The 15,913-nt window shown below is 46.7% G+C and overlaps 2 protein-coding genes across 26 annotated transcripts in view; one reads left to right on the forward strand and one right to left on the reverse strand.

Moving 5' to 3' along the window:
* The window catches only part of WASHC1 (WASH complex subunit 1), a 155,432-nt gene that overhangs the window by 134,564 nt on the left and 4,955 nt on the right, over positions 1-15,913 (forward strand). For 5 of the 10 annotated variants that reach the window (XM_086885587.1, XM_086885586.1, XM_086885588.1 and 2 more), the window contains 2 exons: positions 1-120; positions 1,157-3,825. In XM_086885587.1, the coding sequence (XP_086741713.1) occupies positions 1-120; positions 1,157-1,311 (275 nt within the window). In that variant the 3' untranslated portion in view covers positions 1,312-3,825. Of the gene's footprint in view, positions 3,826-8,640; positions 10,079-15,913 lie in introns of those variants that run through there. The other 5 variants (XR_015285825.1, XM_086885589.1, XM_023924756.2 and 2 more) reach the window with 4 other exon arrangements.
* The window catches only part of DDX11 (DEAD/H-box helicase 11), a 21,852-nt gene continuing 7,049 nt past the window's right edge, over positions 1,111-15,913 (reverse strand). For 3 of the 16 annotated variants that reach the window (XM_023924689.2, XM_086885559.1, XM_086885567.1), the window contains 23 exons: positions 15,344-15,501; positions 14,166-14,214; positions 13,528-13,635; positions 12,907-12,994; positions 12,244-12,446; positions 11,532-11,684; positions 11,383-11,429; positions 10,536-10,615; positions 9,331-9,375; positions 9,139-9,206; positions 8,692-8,730; positions 8,095-8,218; positions 7,448-7,582; positions 6,865-6,977; positions 6,443-6,515; positions 5,966-6,069; positions 5,268-5,417; positions 3,292-3,360; positions 3,020-3,120; positions 2,526-2,610; positions 1,871-1,946; positions 1,561-1,715; positions 1,111-1,437 (listed from right to left, as the gene is read on the reverse strand). In XM_023924689.2, the coding sequence (XP_023780457.2) occupies positions 1,408-1,437; positions 1,561-1,715; positions 1,871-1,946; positions 2,526-2,610; positions 3,020-3,120; positions 3,292-3,360; positions 5,268-5,417; positions 5,966-6,069; positions 6,443-6,515; positions 6,865-6,977; positions 7,448-7,582; positions 8,095-8,218; positions 8,692-8,730; positions 9,139-9,206; positions 9,331-9,375; positions 10,536-10,615; positions 11,383-11,429; positions 11,532-11,684; positions 12,244-12,446; positions 12,907-12,994; positions 13,528-13,635; positions 14,166-14,214; positions 15,344-15,501 (2,253 nt within the window). In that variant the 3' untranslated portion in view covers positions 1,111-1,407. Of the gene's footprint in view, positions 1,716-1,870; positions 1,947-2,038; positions 2,076-2,525; positions 2,611-3,019; positions 3,121-3,291; positions 3,361-5,267; positions 5,418-5,522; positions 5,701-5,823; positions 6,070-6,442; positions 6,516-6,864; positions 6,978-7,447; positions 7,586-8,094; positions 8,219-8,691; positions 8,731-9,138; positions 9,207-9,330; positions 9,376-10,535; positions 10,616-11,382; positions 11,430-11,531; positions 11,685-12,243; positions 12,447-12,906; positions 12,995-13,527; positions 13,636-14,165; positions 14,215-15,343; positions 15,502-15,913 lie in introns of those variants that run through there. The other 13 variants (XM_086885562.1, XM_023924670.2, XM_086885569.1 and 10 more) reach the window with 11 other exon arrangements.

Here is a 15,913-nt window from a genome sequence, read left to right on the forward strand (position 1 = left end):
GTATTTCAGGGAAAGGACCGGGAGCCTCTGGGAATGCCGATGCTCCTGGCAGTCCTGCTGGTGCCTTTGCTCGTATGTCAGACTCGATACCACCCCTCCCACCTCCGCAGCCGCCCGTAGGTGAGGAGGATGAGGATGACTGGGAGTCATAGATGGGATTCATTAAGAATTAGTGTGGAACTGTTGCTGTCTGAAAAATTTCCATGAAGTTGAAGGAAACAAGTCCTTACTGCCTTCACTTTGGTAAAAGGGGGAAGTGTCATCAATTAAGAGTGTGTAAAGGGAATGTGTAAAGGGAAAGCCCAGCTGTCCAGTCTTACAGCCCAGCACCACCAGCCATAGGCTAGAAGCAGGTGCTCCCCTCCCTGAAGCCAAAGCTTGTGCAGACAATAAGGTTTAGACCTACTCAAGGGGCAGGTGAGTCACGATGGAAGTTTCTCAGAGGCAGCTGTTTCTTTCCTTGTGGGGCTAATTAAAATACAGGGAGCGGGTAACAGCTCTGTGCCACAAAAACCTTCTTCCTTGTGAAGAGCCTGGAGAGGTAGCATCCAGCTGCTGAAAATGGAAAAGAAGCAAAGGAAGCTCTTGGGACGAGGCTTGCTCAGGATGACAGAGGTAGCTGGGAGCAGCTGAGGGATTATGTGGCTGTCCCTGGTGTTACTGCTGCCCTCCAGCACTGACCCATAACCCTGGAGAGAACCCCAGGAAAGTTAAATTTAAAAAGTTATTTGAATTCAGAAACATAGCGGTTAAAAAGAGCAGACCAATTCTGTACTTAAGCATGATCAAAGGAGAAGTGCTGTATTGTGGCCATATCTTTATTCCCCTTGAAAGAATTAACTGCTTCAACCTATTGCCTGCTTGAAGCAAGGCAGAAAGAGGGTGAGAAGAAATGTTGCCCACAGCTGCTCCATCACCGCTCTGTGTTATTCCAGTATGACATAAATTAGTGGCCTGCTAGTTTACAATTCCTGTGAAAAGCTCACTGATGGCATCGGTCAGTCAGGCCTCCTACACTTGGTGGTTGATGGGGAAAAAACCATATGTGTTCAGTGAAAATAATTACTCCTGAAACTTAAGTGTACTTAAATAATACTCACCATACTTGAGTGTTTTTATTGAAAGTATTTAATCAATTTAAATAAAACCTTAACAGCTGTAAACAAGTGGGTGCCCGCTGCTACTCTCTCCACCTGCCTCAGATCTACACCCAGTTTCCCTCCTGGCTGTGGTGCTGAAAGGCTGCCTCACCATCACAGCACTCAGATACTGAACAGCAAACATCCACAAAGGAGGCAGAGATTTTTATGAAGTCCATGGTACAGAAAGGCAGCAACTTGTGTTATGTTACCTAGTCTTCAGAGGTGTAACTCACAATGACAAATACCATCTGTTCTCTGGTCCACATCACAAAGCATCCAACTTGCCTCGATGGAACTGGGAACACACAAAACCAGGCAGTTTGTCCTTGGCCTTACTCTAAAGGGAAGGCTTGAGTAAGGTCCAGATGAGGACAGTGGGGAACAGTGTTGGTAGACATAAGATATGACGAGTTCTGACCTTTCTTAACTCAGCAAACGCTGATCCAAAGGCAGGTTTCACCTGGGTCCTCTCCCTGATCCACTGGGGCAGTTTGTTAAAGATGGCAGGGCGTGCATACCTGTGGTCCAGGAGCAGGATGCTCGCAAAGTCCTTCTGATGGCGAATGGCTCTGCCTGAACAGAAGATAAAAACAAGGAATAGCCAAGTCAATTGTTTGTTCTCAGACAAGGAAGATCGCATTCCCATCATCTGTAATGCATCCTTTTTCCTACCCTCCTCCTTCAGTGTATTTTGTATCCCCCAGCCTGTCCAAGGGAGGATGAATTACCTATCGACTGGTTTACTGCCTTCATGCACAGGTTTTCAATCAGCACTTTGCTCGGTGCCTGGCCAGCAGCTCTGGGCTGGAAAGAAGAAATAGGCAAGTCTGAACACAAGGCAGATGTAAATCAAATTTTGGAGAGTCTTAATGGCTAAGTGAGGTAAATACTTTTACCCCTGCAGCGTGAGCGGGTGGCCAGGCAGACCCCAAGCTGAGTGTAAGGAGGAACAGAAGAAAGGTCGCAGTTAGAAAACTGTGTTGAGCGTTCACAAAGAGCCAACCCAAGGTCCCCTTGAAGGCAGAAATCTTGTCCCCAGGAACAGCACCTCCAGTGAGCAATGAGAAGGGACAAATTATCCTGGCAAGCAGCTTCTACTACCCTGCCACCCCCTCTGGGTTGAAGGGTCCTTGCTCCCCTTGGAATTCAGAGTTGCCAGCAAGTCCTGGTGGCATTTCCCTCCACTGAACTCTCTCCCTGTGTTTAGGGCCACATGTTCAGGAGCAGGCTGCAGAAGGCTGTGCTCTCAGTACCACACTGTCTGGGAAATGAGGGTGAGCTCAAAGAAAATAAAACCTCTCAAGGCAGCTCTGGGACTTATGTGCTGGGAAGTTAGTACTATAAAGCAAAATTGAAAGAGACAGAGGTGTAAGTGGCTCTTACCATTGTTTTGTCAAGCCAAGTCATTTTTTCCTGGAGTTCTGGAGATCTAATGTTGGGGTAAGGCATTCCCACCATAATCACACACCTGCAAGGGAGGACTGCATTATTCTTAATGTCTCATCCTAGAGCACTTTGCCAATAGACTGATAAATTAGAGGTCACTGCACCCCTGAAAGACAGCCAGCCATGCAAACCAAAGGCAGCAATAAAGCACAGCAGTCTGACAAGCACGTGCTGAACAGAGCTGCAGAGGGATTCAGAGTGCCAGAACAAGGGATAATCTAGTACAGCAAGCCTAACTGCATTACTCACGGGAAGAGTGGCCTGAACAGGTGGGTTTTACACCACCCAGCAGACCCTCCTGTTGCTTTAAGCATCAGCTAAGTCACACAGGCCCCAGGATTTTCTACCTATGCAAGTACTGATGTGCCCATTGTACTTGGAGTCACTATACCGCAAGCCAGAGCTGGCTTTCCAAGGAGCAGTCACCTTACCTTCCCAGGTCATCGGAGAAATTTATTCCTTCACTCATTTTGCCTCCAACTACAGAAAGCAGCAGGGCCCCGGTCATCTGTCCTCCCGTCTGGCTACAGCGCTGCAGGAGAAGGACCAGCAACTTAAACCAGAGCTGGGAAGATTTCTGTGCTTCAGAAACACTCCCACACCTAGGATAGAGGCCTTTTTGCTTGTTAGAAGTGCCCTCCTTTGCAGCATTCCCATTCCCACTGGGCTGTCACACTCCCACCAGCCTGCCTGCTCAGCTTACCTTTATGCACTTGGCATATTCCACCAGCACCTGCTCCACCTGGTTGGCTTTCTTAGGCTCCTGAAAGATCTGTCAGGCACAGTTCATCAGTTACAGTAAAAGGAAACAGTTTAAAGAAAGCAAATAATTTTATCCCCATGCCATTAAACAGCATATGGAACTGAGGTCACAGAAGGGAAAATTGCCTGAAAAACTAACTTAACCAGTACCTTCCCTCCACTCTGAAAATGCACTACAGCTCTTTTCAGCTGGCCTCTGAAGGGAGCAGCAGCTGCTTCTGCCCCTTCAAGATTCCCTTTCAGCTTTGGCAGACTGATTCAATACTGCAAGAAGTCATCCAAGAGCTGAGAGGCAGAAAAGCAATGTGCACCTCTTGCACCTATGAACCAAGACTCTCTGGGGTCAGGAGACTTGACAGCTGCAAAATCTTGGAGGACAGGAACAGGACCAATCAATTTGAATCATCAATTCATTCCAAGCAGCAGCTCCCCTTGCCCAGTGAATAAATAAGCTTTTCATGCAAAGCATAAAAAAGTAGTATTTCTTTATGTTATTCTAGCAGACCTAATTAGTTACTGAAAACCTCTGCAGCTAATTCAGCTGTGTTTGTATAGGTGCTGTACCTTGGCATAAAACACAAGTAGTTCTCCTAGTAAACAAGAGGTCCAACATAAATCTTCTTTGTAACGGTAAAAAAACCTACAGAATGTGTTTTCCTTTGGTTAGCAAGAAGTAATATAAAATTTTACCAGTCAAAATCAGCCTTTCAGTAGAAAAAAAATTGGCAATTGCAGGTATAACCCAAAACTAACTTATTGAAAAGTAGCTATTTAAGCCTCTGATTTAAATTAACTTTTCCTCTGTTATTTATATATAATATAAATATATATATAATTTAAATATAATCTCGGCAACTTCAGGAAAGCCTTGAACCTTCCCTTCCTAAGATTTGATCTTGTGTGTGGGCAGTTGAAAGTCACACTTGCTGCATTTATACCAAACTGCCTTGTTAACACATATCCAATTTGCTGAAGACTATAAAGGCCAAACAAGAACTAATCAGAGTTGAAAGTTGGAACAAATTGTGTGTGGCCCAAAGCCTTGGAGAAACCAAGCAGAGCACTGGGACTCTGACAGGACACACCTCAAAGGGACTCAGAACTCTACAAACACAGAGAAAATAAAGCACAGTGCTTCCACCCAAAAACCTACCAGCTGCCCCATGTGCCAGAATGTCAAGAATCACCGAGGCTGTGAAATACCTGGGACTGTGGGAAGTTGTTTAGCTTTCGGTGAACAGAAGTCACAGCCAGGGTGTATGTAATGTTTTTTTCCCCTGGCACAGGATCCAAGATCCCTGCACTGCAACCTGAAGTGCCTGACTTTCAATACTCTGCTTCCAAATACATGAGAGTCATTGCAAAGATTTTATATTTGCAGTGATCTCCCTATTTAATGTTTCTCTTTGCTCCTTCAATAGGAGTCACCACTGCTAGTCTTCCAGTTCTCATCTTTACTTCTAGCAGATAGCAAAATGCCATTTGTCTTATGAACTGCAGTGCTGTCTCACTCTGCCTAGCCCTTGGCCCTGCTGGTCTGTGCTCAAGGGACACACAGATGAGCCCAGGAAAAACAAAGTCCCTGTAGGAGCTGAACCCGAACAGCCTCCCCAGCCACAAGAGAATAAGCCTGCTGGCTACAGGAAACAAAGACTGTCTGCCCCCATGGCCCCTACACAGACTGTGCACTTCAAGAATGTATAGCTGCAATCAATCTCATTTAGATCGCAGCTCAGTGCTCAGCTGCCCGGGAAGTATCATTTATTCTTTACTGGAGGGATTAGCTGGATAAAGATCCATTTTGCTCTGCTGTGCAGACTATGGGAACAACTCTGAGAGAGGCCTGGAATGCATATGGAATTGTTTGGGTTTTGACACCTCCATGGGAAGTACCAAGTGCCCTGGCTGCACAATCACCTTCTTCTTGGCTGCCAGGCGGGAGAGCAGCCCTGTCTTCTCCCAGTGTCCATACACCTGCTTCTCATATTCATAGGATGGAAAGAAGCACACCACACCTCCCGGGATCACATTGCACAGGTTGCAAAGGATTCGACCTGTCTCATCCATCTGCAAGAGAGATTAAAGCACAATGCAGCTGACAGGACCCCACCTAATGCTGCTCCAATTCTCTCTTCAACCCCGGGATCACACCTTCCTTATGACATGCCTTAGGGGAGGAGTAAATGTGGGAAACGTGCCAGGTCTGTGACAACTCCCATGGGGAGCTGGGCATCACTAAAAAGCTCTTCACTGCTTGGCTATCTTCCCTAGCCCAGGGTTTCTGTTGTGGCTGTGGAGCCGTGGTCATTCAGGAAAGGCAGGTTTGCCTCAGTGGATGGAAGCTGTCCCACTAGAACAGATGTTGAGAGCTGGTTAGCACATCTGGTTGAGATTCAGCAAGGGCAGAGCAGACTTAGTGACTGGCCTTGGGTGCTTACTGCCCTGCCACAGGAAGAAGGAAGTGCCAAAACACCTGCAGCTGCTCCTGTGGTTTGGGATTTCCTTTGCCATGGCTTTTTCTCAGCCCACCTCTTAAACAAGTGTACCCTGCTCTGAAACATAAGCATGTGAAGCAAAAAGGACATCCCAAGGAAGGGAACAAAGGACAAACTGACCATCTGAGGCAGGTCTCTGGTCTGATAAGTGAACTCCAGCTGCTGGTTGGAAGGACCACTGCAGAGGATGATGGGTAAAATATTTTCTGGAGGAATCACATGTCCTGGAGACAAAAACAAGTAGTGGGAGTCAACATCTCTGCTGTTGGCACAAACCCCATGAGCTGAAGAACTTTAATTGCCTTTGAGTGACAGAGGCCAGCGTTTGGCTGGCTAAGCCAAAGTGCCTAAGTCACTCAGCTGCTCCAACTTCCATCCCCTCAGCCCCTGGGAAGGAGGCATGCCAATGGCCTCACTGCCTGCCAGTACCAGTCAGGACCACAGGGGAAGCTCAGAGTGAAAGGGAAGTCACAGCCCTTTGTTGCCCTGATTTTTATGAAAGATGCCACGCTGCTTTGAGTGCTGACAGAACAGTGTTAAAGGCAAACTGCAGCCCTTGCAGCCGCTGAGCCCTCCCTGCCAGCCCGGCACACTCACCACAGGAGAACTCCACGATACGGGCAGGGTCCACACCAGCACAGCACAGCAACTGCTCTCGGAAATCAGCCACCTAAGATCCACAAAACCAAGACAGGTAAAGCACCAGCGTCCCAAAAAGCTCTACGCCGGCCGCACCAGCAGTGCTGGCCACGGGCAGCCTCCCCCGCCCTGCCCAAGCGAGGAGCGGCAGCGCCCTCTGCCCGCAGACAGCGGCACCGACTTTCCGCAGAGACCCCGCACGGTCCCCGTGGGATCCCTGGCCCTGCAGAGCGACCCACGGCATCACGAGGTCCTCCGACTGCTCCTCGTGCTAGTTCTAACCTACCACGAGCTCAGCCTGGCTGCTCTCTTTCCACCCCGGCTTGCAGACTGCACCACCGACCTCCTGAGACCCCAGCACAGCATCGTTATTCCCTCACCGGCTGCATGGTGCCTCCGGCAATGATGACGGCACGGCATTCTTCCACAACCTTGGCAAAGTGGACAGCTGGATTCAGCAAGAGGAATTTGAGGCTGCTCTGACCAACTGTGCCTGGAAAAAGGAGAGAAGAGCATTCAGGAGCTAGCTGTGACACATACTCAGGGATATGAGAGATTCAACCTCCTGACCCAGACACTCTGGCAGGTCCCTGCCTCTCAAAGTAAGGACCTGCTGTTCAACACTGACAGAGGCAGCAGCAGGTAATGCCAACCTGGGAGTTACCTTCTGCTTCCTATTCTCGCAGGAGCTGTACAACAGTGCAGTAAACTGCAGGACAAAACTTGACATCCAAAATGGGAGCAGACATCTGTAAACCCCAGCCCCAATGCCCTTGGTTAAAAATTCCCTTGGGGTCATAAGCATCCTCAGACAGACCAAGCCTGCCAGCCTACATCACACATGGCACAAATGTTGCTGCAGGTTCTCCACAGACCCTTGTATCTGCCCTCCCTCAGTGCCAGTGCAGCACCCTGCTTGTGACTGATTCATGCCACCTCTCCCCAGCTCACCATTTCCAGTACCTTGCCTGTTGAGCATGACTCTGCCATCTTGGTTTGCATTTGTGAGGGCTGAGAGAAATCCTTCAATCTGCATCAGTGGAGAGGCAGTTCGGAGCTGGTCATGCTCAGCCTCCTCGGGAGGGCTCTGGGGGGCACCTGCTGGCCCAAAAACAAAAGGAGACGTAGGCAACTTAGGCCACGCTTCTAAAGACAGGCTAAGCACAAAACATGCTCTATAGGAACATGATACCTGGGGCACATATGCAGGCAGAGAACAAAGACACATTAAAGGGGAAAAGCCAAATTCTGTCTCATTGCTAAATTAAAAAATAAAAAGAAAGATCTGGTTTTTGTGGATGGCACCACTAAGCAGAGCTACTACACGCAGCCGCTTGGGTCCCAGAGCCAGCAGGACACGGAAGCACAAAGCTTGAGTGCAGGTGGTGTGAACATGGAATTACATCATTCAGTTTGAAAGGGACCCCACTAATCCCATGTACAGTTGCCTAGGTCAGCTAGTGAGACTTGTTAAAAAACACCCATTCAGGACACCTTCTTCAGTCTCTCATTCTGCAAATGTGCCTCCCCCCTTTCCTCACGCAGACAGATGCAGATTCCACATCCTCACTCTGCCCACAGATGCACAAGGAGAGGATGCCTGAACTCACCCTCCTTATCAGATCCCTGCTGAAGGGTCAGAAGAAAGTTCTGCAAACCAGCCAGCTTCTGGTTCTCCTTGTTGGTCTTCACAGCTGAAGCAGGACCCCCATATCGCTCCACAAACCCAAAAAGCTGCCAGGCAAAAGCCAGAAAGACTTATGACTTAAGCAACAGCAGGAATCAGAAAAGATAAAGGCAGGTTTGCTGGCCTGCCACAAATTAAGTCCCTTAGTAGGTGTTCACAGACCAGCCTAATCAGAGTGCGCCAGTTCCCATTACCTTCCTCCACCCACTGAATAAAAGCAAAACAAGTCTCTGATGCCTGTTCTTCCAGTGCAATGCAGCCTTACTTGGCTCGCAGATTTGAGGCCAAGCACCCTGAGAATTGGCACCCACTGGAATACCGTGGTAAACCACACTGTATGGTTTTTTTCTGGATAAGCAAAAGTTAATCTGCCCATATAGTACTTTTTATAGGAACCATTTTGTTTGTGGAACAGGGTGGAGAAGACAAGCTCCCACCCAGCTGCTGCATCTTCCATGTCAAATTCCAGGTGTGAAACAGCATTGGAACACTGCTGACCATGAAACCACAGGGCTAGTACCTTCCTGCTGATGAGGCTCTTCTCACAGTACCGCTGAACCTGTTGGAGGAAGACAGAAAAATGAACTGGCAATAAGCATCCCTTCTCCCATCCTGCTGTCCTTGATCCCTGTCCAGCAAGGCTGTCACTTGCTGTGCTTTCGGGGAGAGGTGCACAGCTCTTTGTCAGCGCTACCAGCCAGACAGGAGTTTATTGCAATGGCATTCCAGAGTGGAAACACACAGTGTTAAGCTGCTGTGTTTGGAGGCTCAAGCGGGGAGTTACGGTACTGGAGTAGCAAAATTTCGGCATCCACTATAGTCCTTATAGTGTAGCTTTGCCTACAGACAGCTAGAAAGCAGATTCTGCCATGTGGGCTTTGGCTCTGTTTCCAGCTCTCATACACACTCCAGATAATCTCAAACAAGTCACCACCACCTGTGCCCTAACAGAGAACATTTGCATTACCTTGAAGAGGTTGATATTGTCAATCTGGCTCTGAAATAGAAAGTCATTGATGGATTTTAGTACTGTCCCTGAAAGAAAATAGGGAAAAGGGAAAAAGAAATTATTAGCTGCTGCTGGGCCTGCACCCCTTACTGCTCACACCTGTGTCCCTGACTGATAGCTCCGTACCCCAGGAGTTCACTCCAGTCTTACCTGTTTGGGAAACTGCCTGACATCCAGGATTCTGGTTCACGTTACCTGTAAAGCATGAAACCAATTCAAGGAAGGCTTGAATCTCCCTCCTAATTAAGCAGGAAAGTAAAGACTGAGCTTGATAGGTACAGTGCATAAAAAACCCAAGTGGTAACTACACATCTGCAAAACAGCTATACAGACAGAACATCAGCTCCCACTCCTTTTATGGAGTGGGAGTATTAACAATTTGCCCTGTAGACTAGCCCTACATTGTAGAACAAGTGTGCTGCTGCATCCTAAGGAACACCACCTACATTCCTTCAGTGGCAGGAAGCAGCAGGTAGGGTGGGTCATCAGAAATGCTCACACACTATGTAGTCATTGTGCTGCAAAGACAAAGGGAAGGGACTGCAATGCATCCCTCACCCATCCTCATTACAGCAGCAGGGAGCTGGGAAGCACAGAGACTGGCAGGCAACTGCAAGGAGGAGAGGGGAAAACCTAAGGACACCTACATGCCCAGAGCCTGACAGCCAGAACAGGATTAATTGCTGCCACCCACTGCATTTTACGTCCTAGTGTTTAACACCTACCTCATATCTCACTTTTGTAGCCCCTGCCCCAAAGGCCTGCATTTCCCCTGGCATGGAGGAAGTTCTATATGAACTTAAGACATGCTTTCCTTAAGACACACTAAGTTCTAGCAAACAGATCAGTGGAGAGAAGGAGCCCTGCAAATTCCTGTGAACTTAAAACCAAAGCAAAATAATATTTTCTCACAAAGGAGAGGCGCCACTCAAGAAAGATTCATTCTGCAGATGCATGCTGACATGCATAAAGGCCTTGCCACCAGATGACCCAGAGATTTATTTCATGCAGTTCTTGTGCTGCACTGTTATACATCTGCTGTATTCCTCACTTAGCATCCCCACTCCGACTGGATCTCAAAACCACGCAGAAAGAGAAGGAAACTGCCTCTACCAACTTACAATGTCATCTGCTGCTCCTCAGCTAGTGAAAAAAAGAGAAGGGTTCAAGTAGACACCAGTCAACTTCCCCACGTACAAAACAGCCTGAGAAATAAAACTACTGGCATCTGAACCTAGACACGAGCAACACTTCCCTGCAGTCTCCGCAGAGGAGGAAGGGGGACAGTGTCCTGAGGAAGCACTAACTAGCTCAGAGTTTATCAGTATCCCTGGAGACACAAGAGGTTTGCTTACCTCCCAGCATGGCAACAAACTGCTCCAGTAAATACAGGATCTGCTTAATGTACATCAAGTTCTTTGCCTTCAAACGTTTCCTGTGAAAAATGAGCCCCAAAACCTCTTCAGGGACTAACCGAATCAGCTGAGCTGCAGAAACAAGTATATGAACTCTTCTTCATTTGGGACAGACAGGAACTAAGATTTCTTCCAAGTTCACTCTCTCTGTTTGTGACAGAGCAGACTCTTGTGGCTATCCTGCCCAAGGTCATCCCAAAGCACTTATCCATGCTCCCCGCCCCCATTCCTACCACTGCACTTCTCTTTGCATATTAATTATAGTTGGTTTACTACAATGGCAGTGATGCCTCCAGACTCTATTGCAATAATGCTCAAAAAATTCAGAGTTTTTAGTATTGAACACAACAATCAGCTGCTGCAGGGATGGCAAGATGCTGAGCCAAAACCCACATACAGCTTCCTCATCCTCAGAGCTTCCTGCTTCTACCACAATGCCAGTCAGCAGGTGAAAGACTAAGGGAGAGACATGAAAGACTGAATGTTTTGAAACACTGCATCACATAGTAGAAATTATTAGAGGGAGATACTGGGAAAGGAACTGAGTGTATAAGGGAAAACCAGAATCCTCAGGGTATCCCCTTCTCATTGTTTAATACCAGCCCCAGGGGTCTGACTTAGATGGATTCTAGACAGGGATAATGAAGCAAGTGTCTTTCCATCTGCAGAACTCTTAATGCAGTAACTTTCCCCTGGGGAAGAGCAAGAAATACCCCGCAGCCACGAGGCAAGCCAAGGCATGCACAGACCTTGCCTCTGCTGAGCTCTTCTCCCCCAGGATCCTCACCTGTATCGCTCCATGTACTGTGACAGCTGGGAGTGGGCACAGCACAGCTGCATAAACAGAAAGCAGAAGCTGTTGTTATGAAGGAGAGAAGAAAGGGCACTGCTGGAAGCAGATGTCCCTCTCCATTAGCAGGCCAGGTTGTGACTCACCTGAGAGCCGCTGACCTCGGCACTGTGGATACAGGTGATAGTGTCTATGAGGTTGTGAGCCTCGTCAATGATCACAACCTGGTCCTTCAGCTTGATCCCGGCAGCGTTCCTGGTAGGCTCATGCAAAAGCATCTGATAGGGCAGCACCACCAGCTACAGCAGAAGCACACAGTGCCCTGATTCCAGCTCTCATCCTTACAAATTTAAGGCATTCTACAACCACTCATTAACAGCCGGTATCAGAGGGCCTTGCAGAATTCAGCCAAGTGACTTACTCTTATTATGGGAAAGGTACATAAAACCAGGAGCACTTGCTTGAGAGGGACACTGGGATGTAAGCTGAAGAGAAATAATTATTGTGTATGGGCTTAGGTTACCTTCCAAATCTGCTTTGGAGCACTGAAAGCATGTCTTCAGAGAGAATCCAGCAAGGAAGAAGAGTGGTGTAAGAGCTAAGAGCTAATACTGACCTGCGTGTCAGTATTGCCTCACACTTGCTGAACTGTTCAAGTATTCCAAAATGCTGAGACATACAGCATCCTTATGAACTTCTGATGGGAATTCTCATTTTCCTTTGCTTTCTGAGCAAAACTACAGCTGACAGAAGCACAGTCTGTTTACAGACTCCTCCAATCTAATATAACAGTAGTAGAGGGAGCAGGCCATTCTTAGAGGGCCTGGCATTAATGCCACTAAAACTGTTATGCCTTACCTGAGCAGCAGGGATGGCAAATCGACTCCCATAATATGGGCAGGCTCTGCTCTCCCTTCCCAAGGACACCAACTGCTCAATATCCTTCACTTCCACTAGAACTTCATCACGGAGAAACTGCATTTGCTCATAGGAATAAAATGGGCACGTGGTGCGACTCACACGTCTCTTCTTCCCCTCATTCTCCTCATCACTCTTCTTTTCTAACATCAGAAATCAAAAGAAAGCTATGAGCAACACACACAACAGCCTAGAACCACCACTTTGCAGAACCTCATGGATTTCAAAGTAAGCTTTGACGTGTGTATTCCTGACCTATCTATTGCCTATCTAAAAATTATTCAGCAGTAACATTTCCATCTCCACTGTGGACACTACTCTTGCCAGTTAGATTTAGCATGTGACATCCTCCAACATTTCTAGTAGTGAGTTAACAAACACAAGTATCTTTCTGTCCTGACTAGGTTAAGACATTCAGAAAATTCATCCTCATCTCAGCATAGCCTGGAGATCAAGAAAAGTACCAAGGATTCCTATTCCTCCAACCTGTTACTTCCAAGCTCCTACCCATCCTGCCTGAACTGACTGGCAGTGCCCATTGTCTCCACACTCTCATGACACCTTTATCAGGAAATGCTTCCCCCAGACTGCAAGCATTCCTACCATGTTTGTTCTTTTGCATCTCCATGCAGCGGTCATTGATGAGCTGGAGAGCACCCAGGCGTTGTACCTCCTCATTCACACACAGATTCTGGCACGTGCAAAGAGAGGAAGGGAGTCAATTCACTTGCTGAAGTGCCCTCATGTGCACCCTCTAAACAAAGTGTAAAACAAAAGATTTTCTTTAGAGCAATCTCAGGCCAGATTTCAAAACAGAAAAGTCTACCAGTCAAACATTGTTCATACAAACTGGTACAAACATGCCCGAAAACTAGAAATTTAGGAAGGAAAAAAGGAGAGAAAGAGAGCTCACTGCTACACAACAGCTTCTAAAAAATGCTTCCAAAAGTGCTAGTCTACTAAGAGGTGCACCTTCTCAGTGAGTCAGACATCTGTAATCTGTATTAGAAAAGGTGAAATGTATTCTTGTGTTTACATCAAAGGGTAAATGACCAAAGCAGAGTTCACAGAAAAATGTACATCACACAGATCTGTGTTGTGACCCATGTCCGCTTTAGTTTTTCAACTGGAGACTCAAGGTGTCCCCAAGGTGACTTCTGTGGCACCACATCCACACAGCTCCTGGCAGTGTGTTCTGGGTCCCTTGAGAACACCACCACGTGCCTGCCTGGATCCCAAGGAGACCAGACGCGTGTCTTTGCCGAAGGGACTTTTCTGCACCTCGCGCACAAACTGGGACAGCTGGGAGTGAGTGCGACTGCAGTAGTAGATCTGCAATGAGGAAGAACAAAGGGAAGAACATGGAAGCAAATCCCTACCTATGACCAATCATGTAAGGAAGTATCCAAGCACTTCAACAAGGTTCACCTTGCTCAAGCCTTCAAAAGCACAAAGGAAGGCACATGTCTGAGAGTCACCTTAAACTGCTGAGGCCAAAAGCCCCATCTTTCTTTTCTCCTCTGCATTTGCCTTTGTTTCCACTTAATTTCCCAAGGTCTCTACAAAACAGGGACTTACCATGGGAGAGTAATAAAAAATTATTGCTGTGTGCTTTCACAGCAAGACACAGCAAAAACTAAGCAGTGCTAGCACAGCAAACTGCTTACGCAGGCAGTGTAGTCCAGAAGGAGATGATCACAGCAGAACTAGCTGTCTTTATCAACAAACCTGGCAGGTTTTGGAGACTAGTTCTTAAATCCTTCTGTACTGCTTGACTGATGGAAAGGTGCAAAAGAAAGCCATAATTCTGCTCACTCCTACACTATTCTATGAAGTGGCACTATTTAATTTCCTCATCTCACCTTAGTCACATGATCCTCTTCCAAATCATCATCTTCTTCTTCTTCCAGCCTAAGAAAATAAAAAGCTCAAACAGTTTCCTTTCAGCAGACCACTGACAGTAAGAATCCAATGATGCTCCACCACAAGACTGAGGTCTCAAGAGAAATTATTAAGTCATCTCAAAAAGAGCCTCAGGACTCATCTCAGGTGGTAAAAGAAAAATTAACTTTTTAAGAACAGTGTAAGTGTGCATAATCAAGTCAAGCCTTTCTCTTTAAAGGAAAAGTCTCTCCTGGGCTGTGCCCTTTTTCCAAGTTCAAGATTTAGTTGTTTTTTTTTTCCTTTTGATTCAGGGGCCTCTAAGCCTCAGGCATAAGCTAATCAATGCTCTACTATTCTTTGGTGAGCTTATTCACTTCTTTTTCTAAAGCTTTCCCATTAGAAGTAATTTACCACTCTCCAGATATTGCATAAAGAAAGGCTTCAGGAAAGCATTCCGCTGCCATAGAGCTCCTCAAAGGCAACAGCTGTTCAACGTTTGATAAACTAACTACATATGAAAAGAGTAGTTAAGTGTTCTTCAATTTTTAAGGCAGAAGGATCTGTCCAGACACTAATTAGTAAATTTGTAATTTAAATTTGTTTGACTTTTTGTGCTGATGTATGGCTTCTGGCTTTCTGCATAAAACAAATGGATGAGAGAGAAAAGTGTGCGTGGTGTTTTCACGCCAAAGCTCTGTCTTCAGAAATGTGAACATCTCTGCCTTTAGAGTATCCAAAGATGCCAGTGCTAATCTGCAGAACTGACAGCTTCCTCTGGTGTCCTGAGTTCCATTCTGGTTTTCTAATGCAAGAAACTTGATCGTGAGTCATTCACTCAGCATCCATCAATCCACTCTTTGGGAAGCTGGGCATGGATAAAGGCAGGACACTGACACACATTTTAAGATGCACTTTGTCAGAAAGCACTTCAAGTCACTCAGTCTAACAAAAATTTAGAAAAACCAAAACAAACCAAATGAAAATGCCCCCAAACAACCAATTAAATAAAACCCCAGAACAACCACCACCTTACACTGTCTGAAAAGGTGAGAAACACTTTTCAATAAAATCTGTACAACTTCTTTAATCAGGGCAAGACAAAAATTAGACAGAAAATGTTTCCTTAGCATGGAATCCCCTCAGTCCCTGTCCTTACCCAGATACCACTTTCCTTTCGTCATCACTCTCATATTCAGCAAGGATCAGCTCCTCCTCGTTGTGATCCAGCTGGTCTAGAACACCCTCTCCAGCTCCCTGTGAAAGAGCCTCTTTGCTGAGCTGAAGAAGGCGCTTTGCCTCATCCTCCTCGCACCTCTGGAAGGAACACAAAGGCACAGTAATTCCCAGATACAAAGACAGTAGCACAGAGGTTGCTTTATGGCATGGACAGGTCAGAAGACAGCACAGTCCCGCACAGAAGGCTGAAGCTGTTCAGCCCCACAGAAAGCAGCTGTAACCAACAACCAAAGACTTGCCCACACAGACATGTTACGAAGGGGAAACATAAAGGACCTTCTCTGCTAAAGACATGCTGAACTAACAGACACTCAATGAAATGTTCATGTAATCCAGGATTAGTTGCTTAAAGTGGCACATAAAGGAGAAAACAAACATGTAAGGATACAATCAAACACTCTGTGCACATTTAACTCAAAGCTAGAATCAGCTCAGCAACTGGTTTAGAACAAGATTTCTCTTGGTTTTTTTTCTCCAGTTGTGTGACTAT

Source organism: Cyanistes caeruleus, chromosome 4 (assembly GCF_971803275.1).
Source record: "Cyanistes caeruleus chromosome 4, bCyaCae1.hap1.1, whole genome shotgun sequence".
Classification (NCBI taxonomy): Eukaryota; Metazoa; Chordata; class Aves; order Passeriformes; family Paridae; genus Cyanistes; species Cyanistes caeruleus.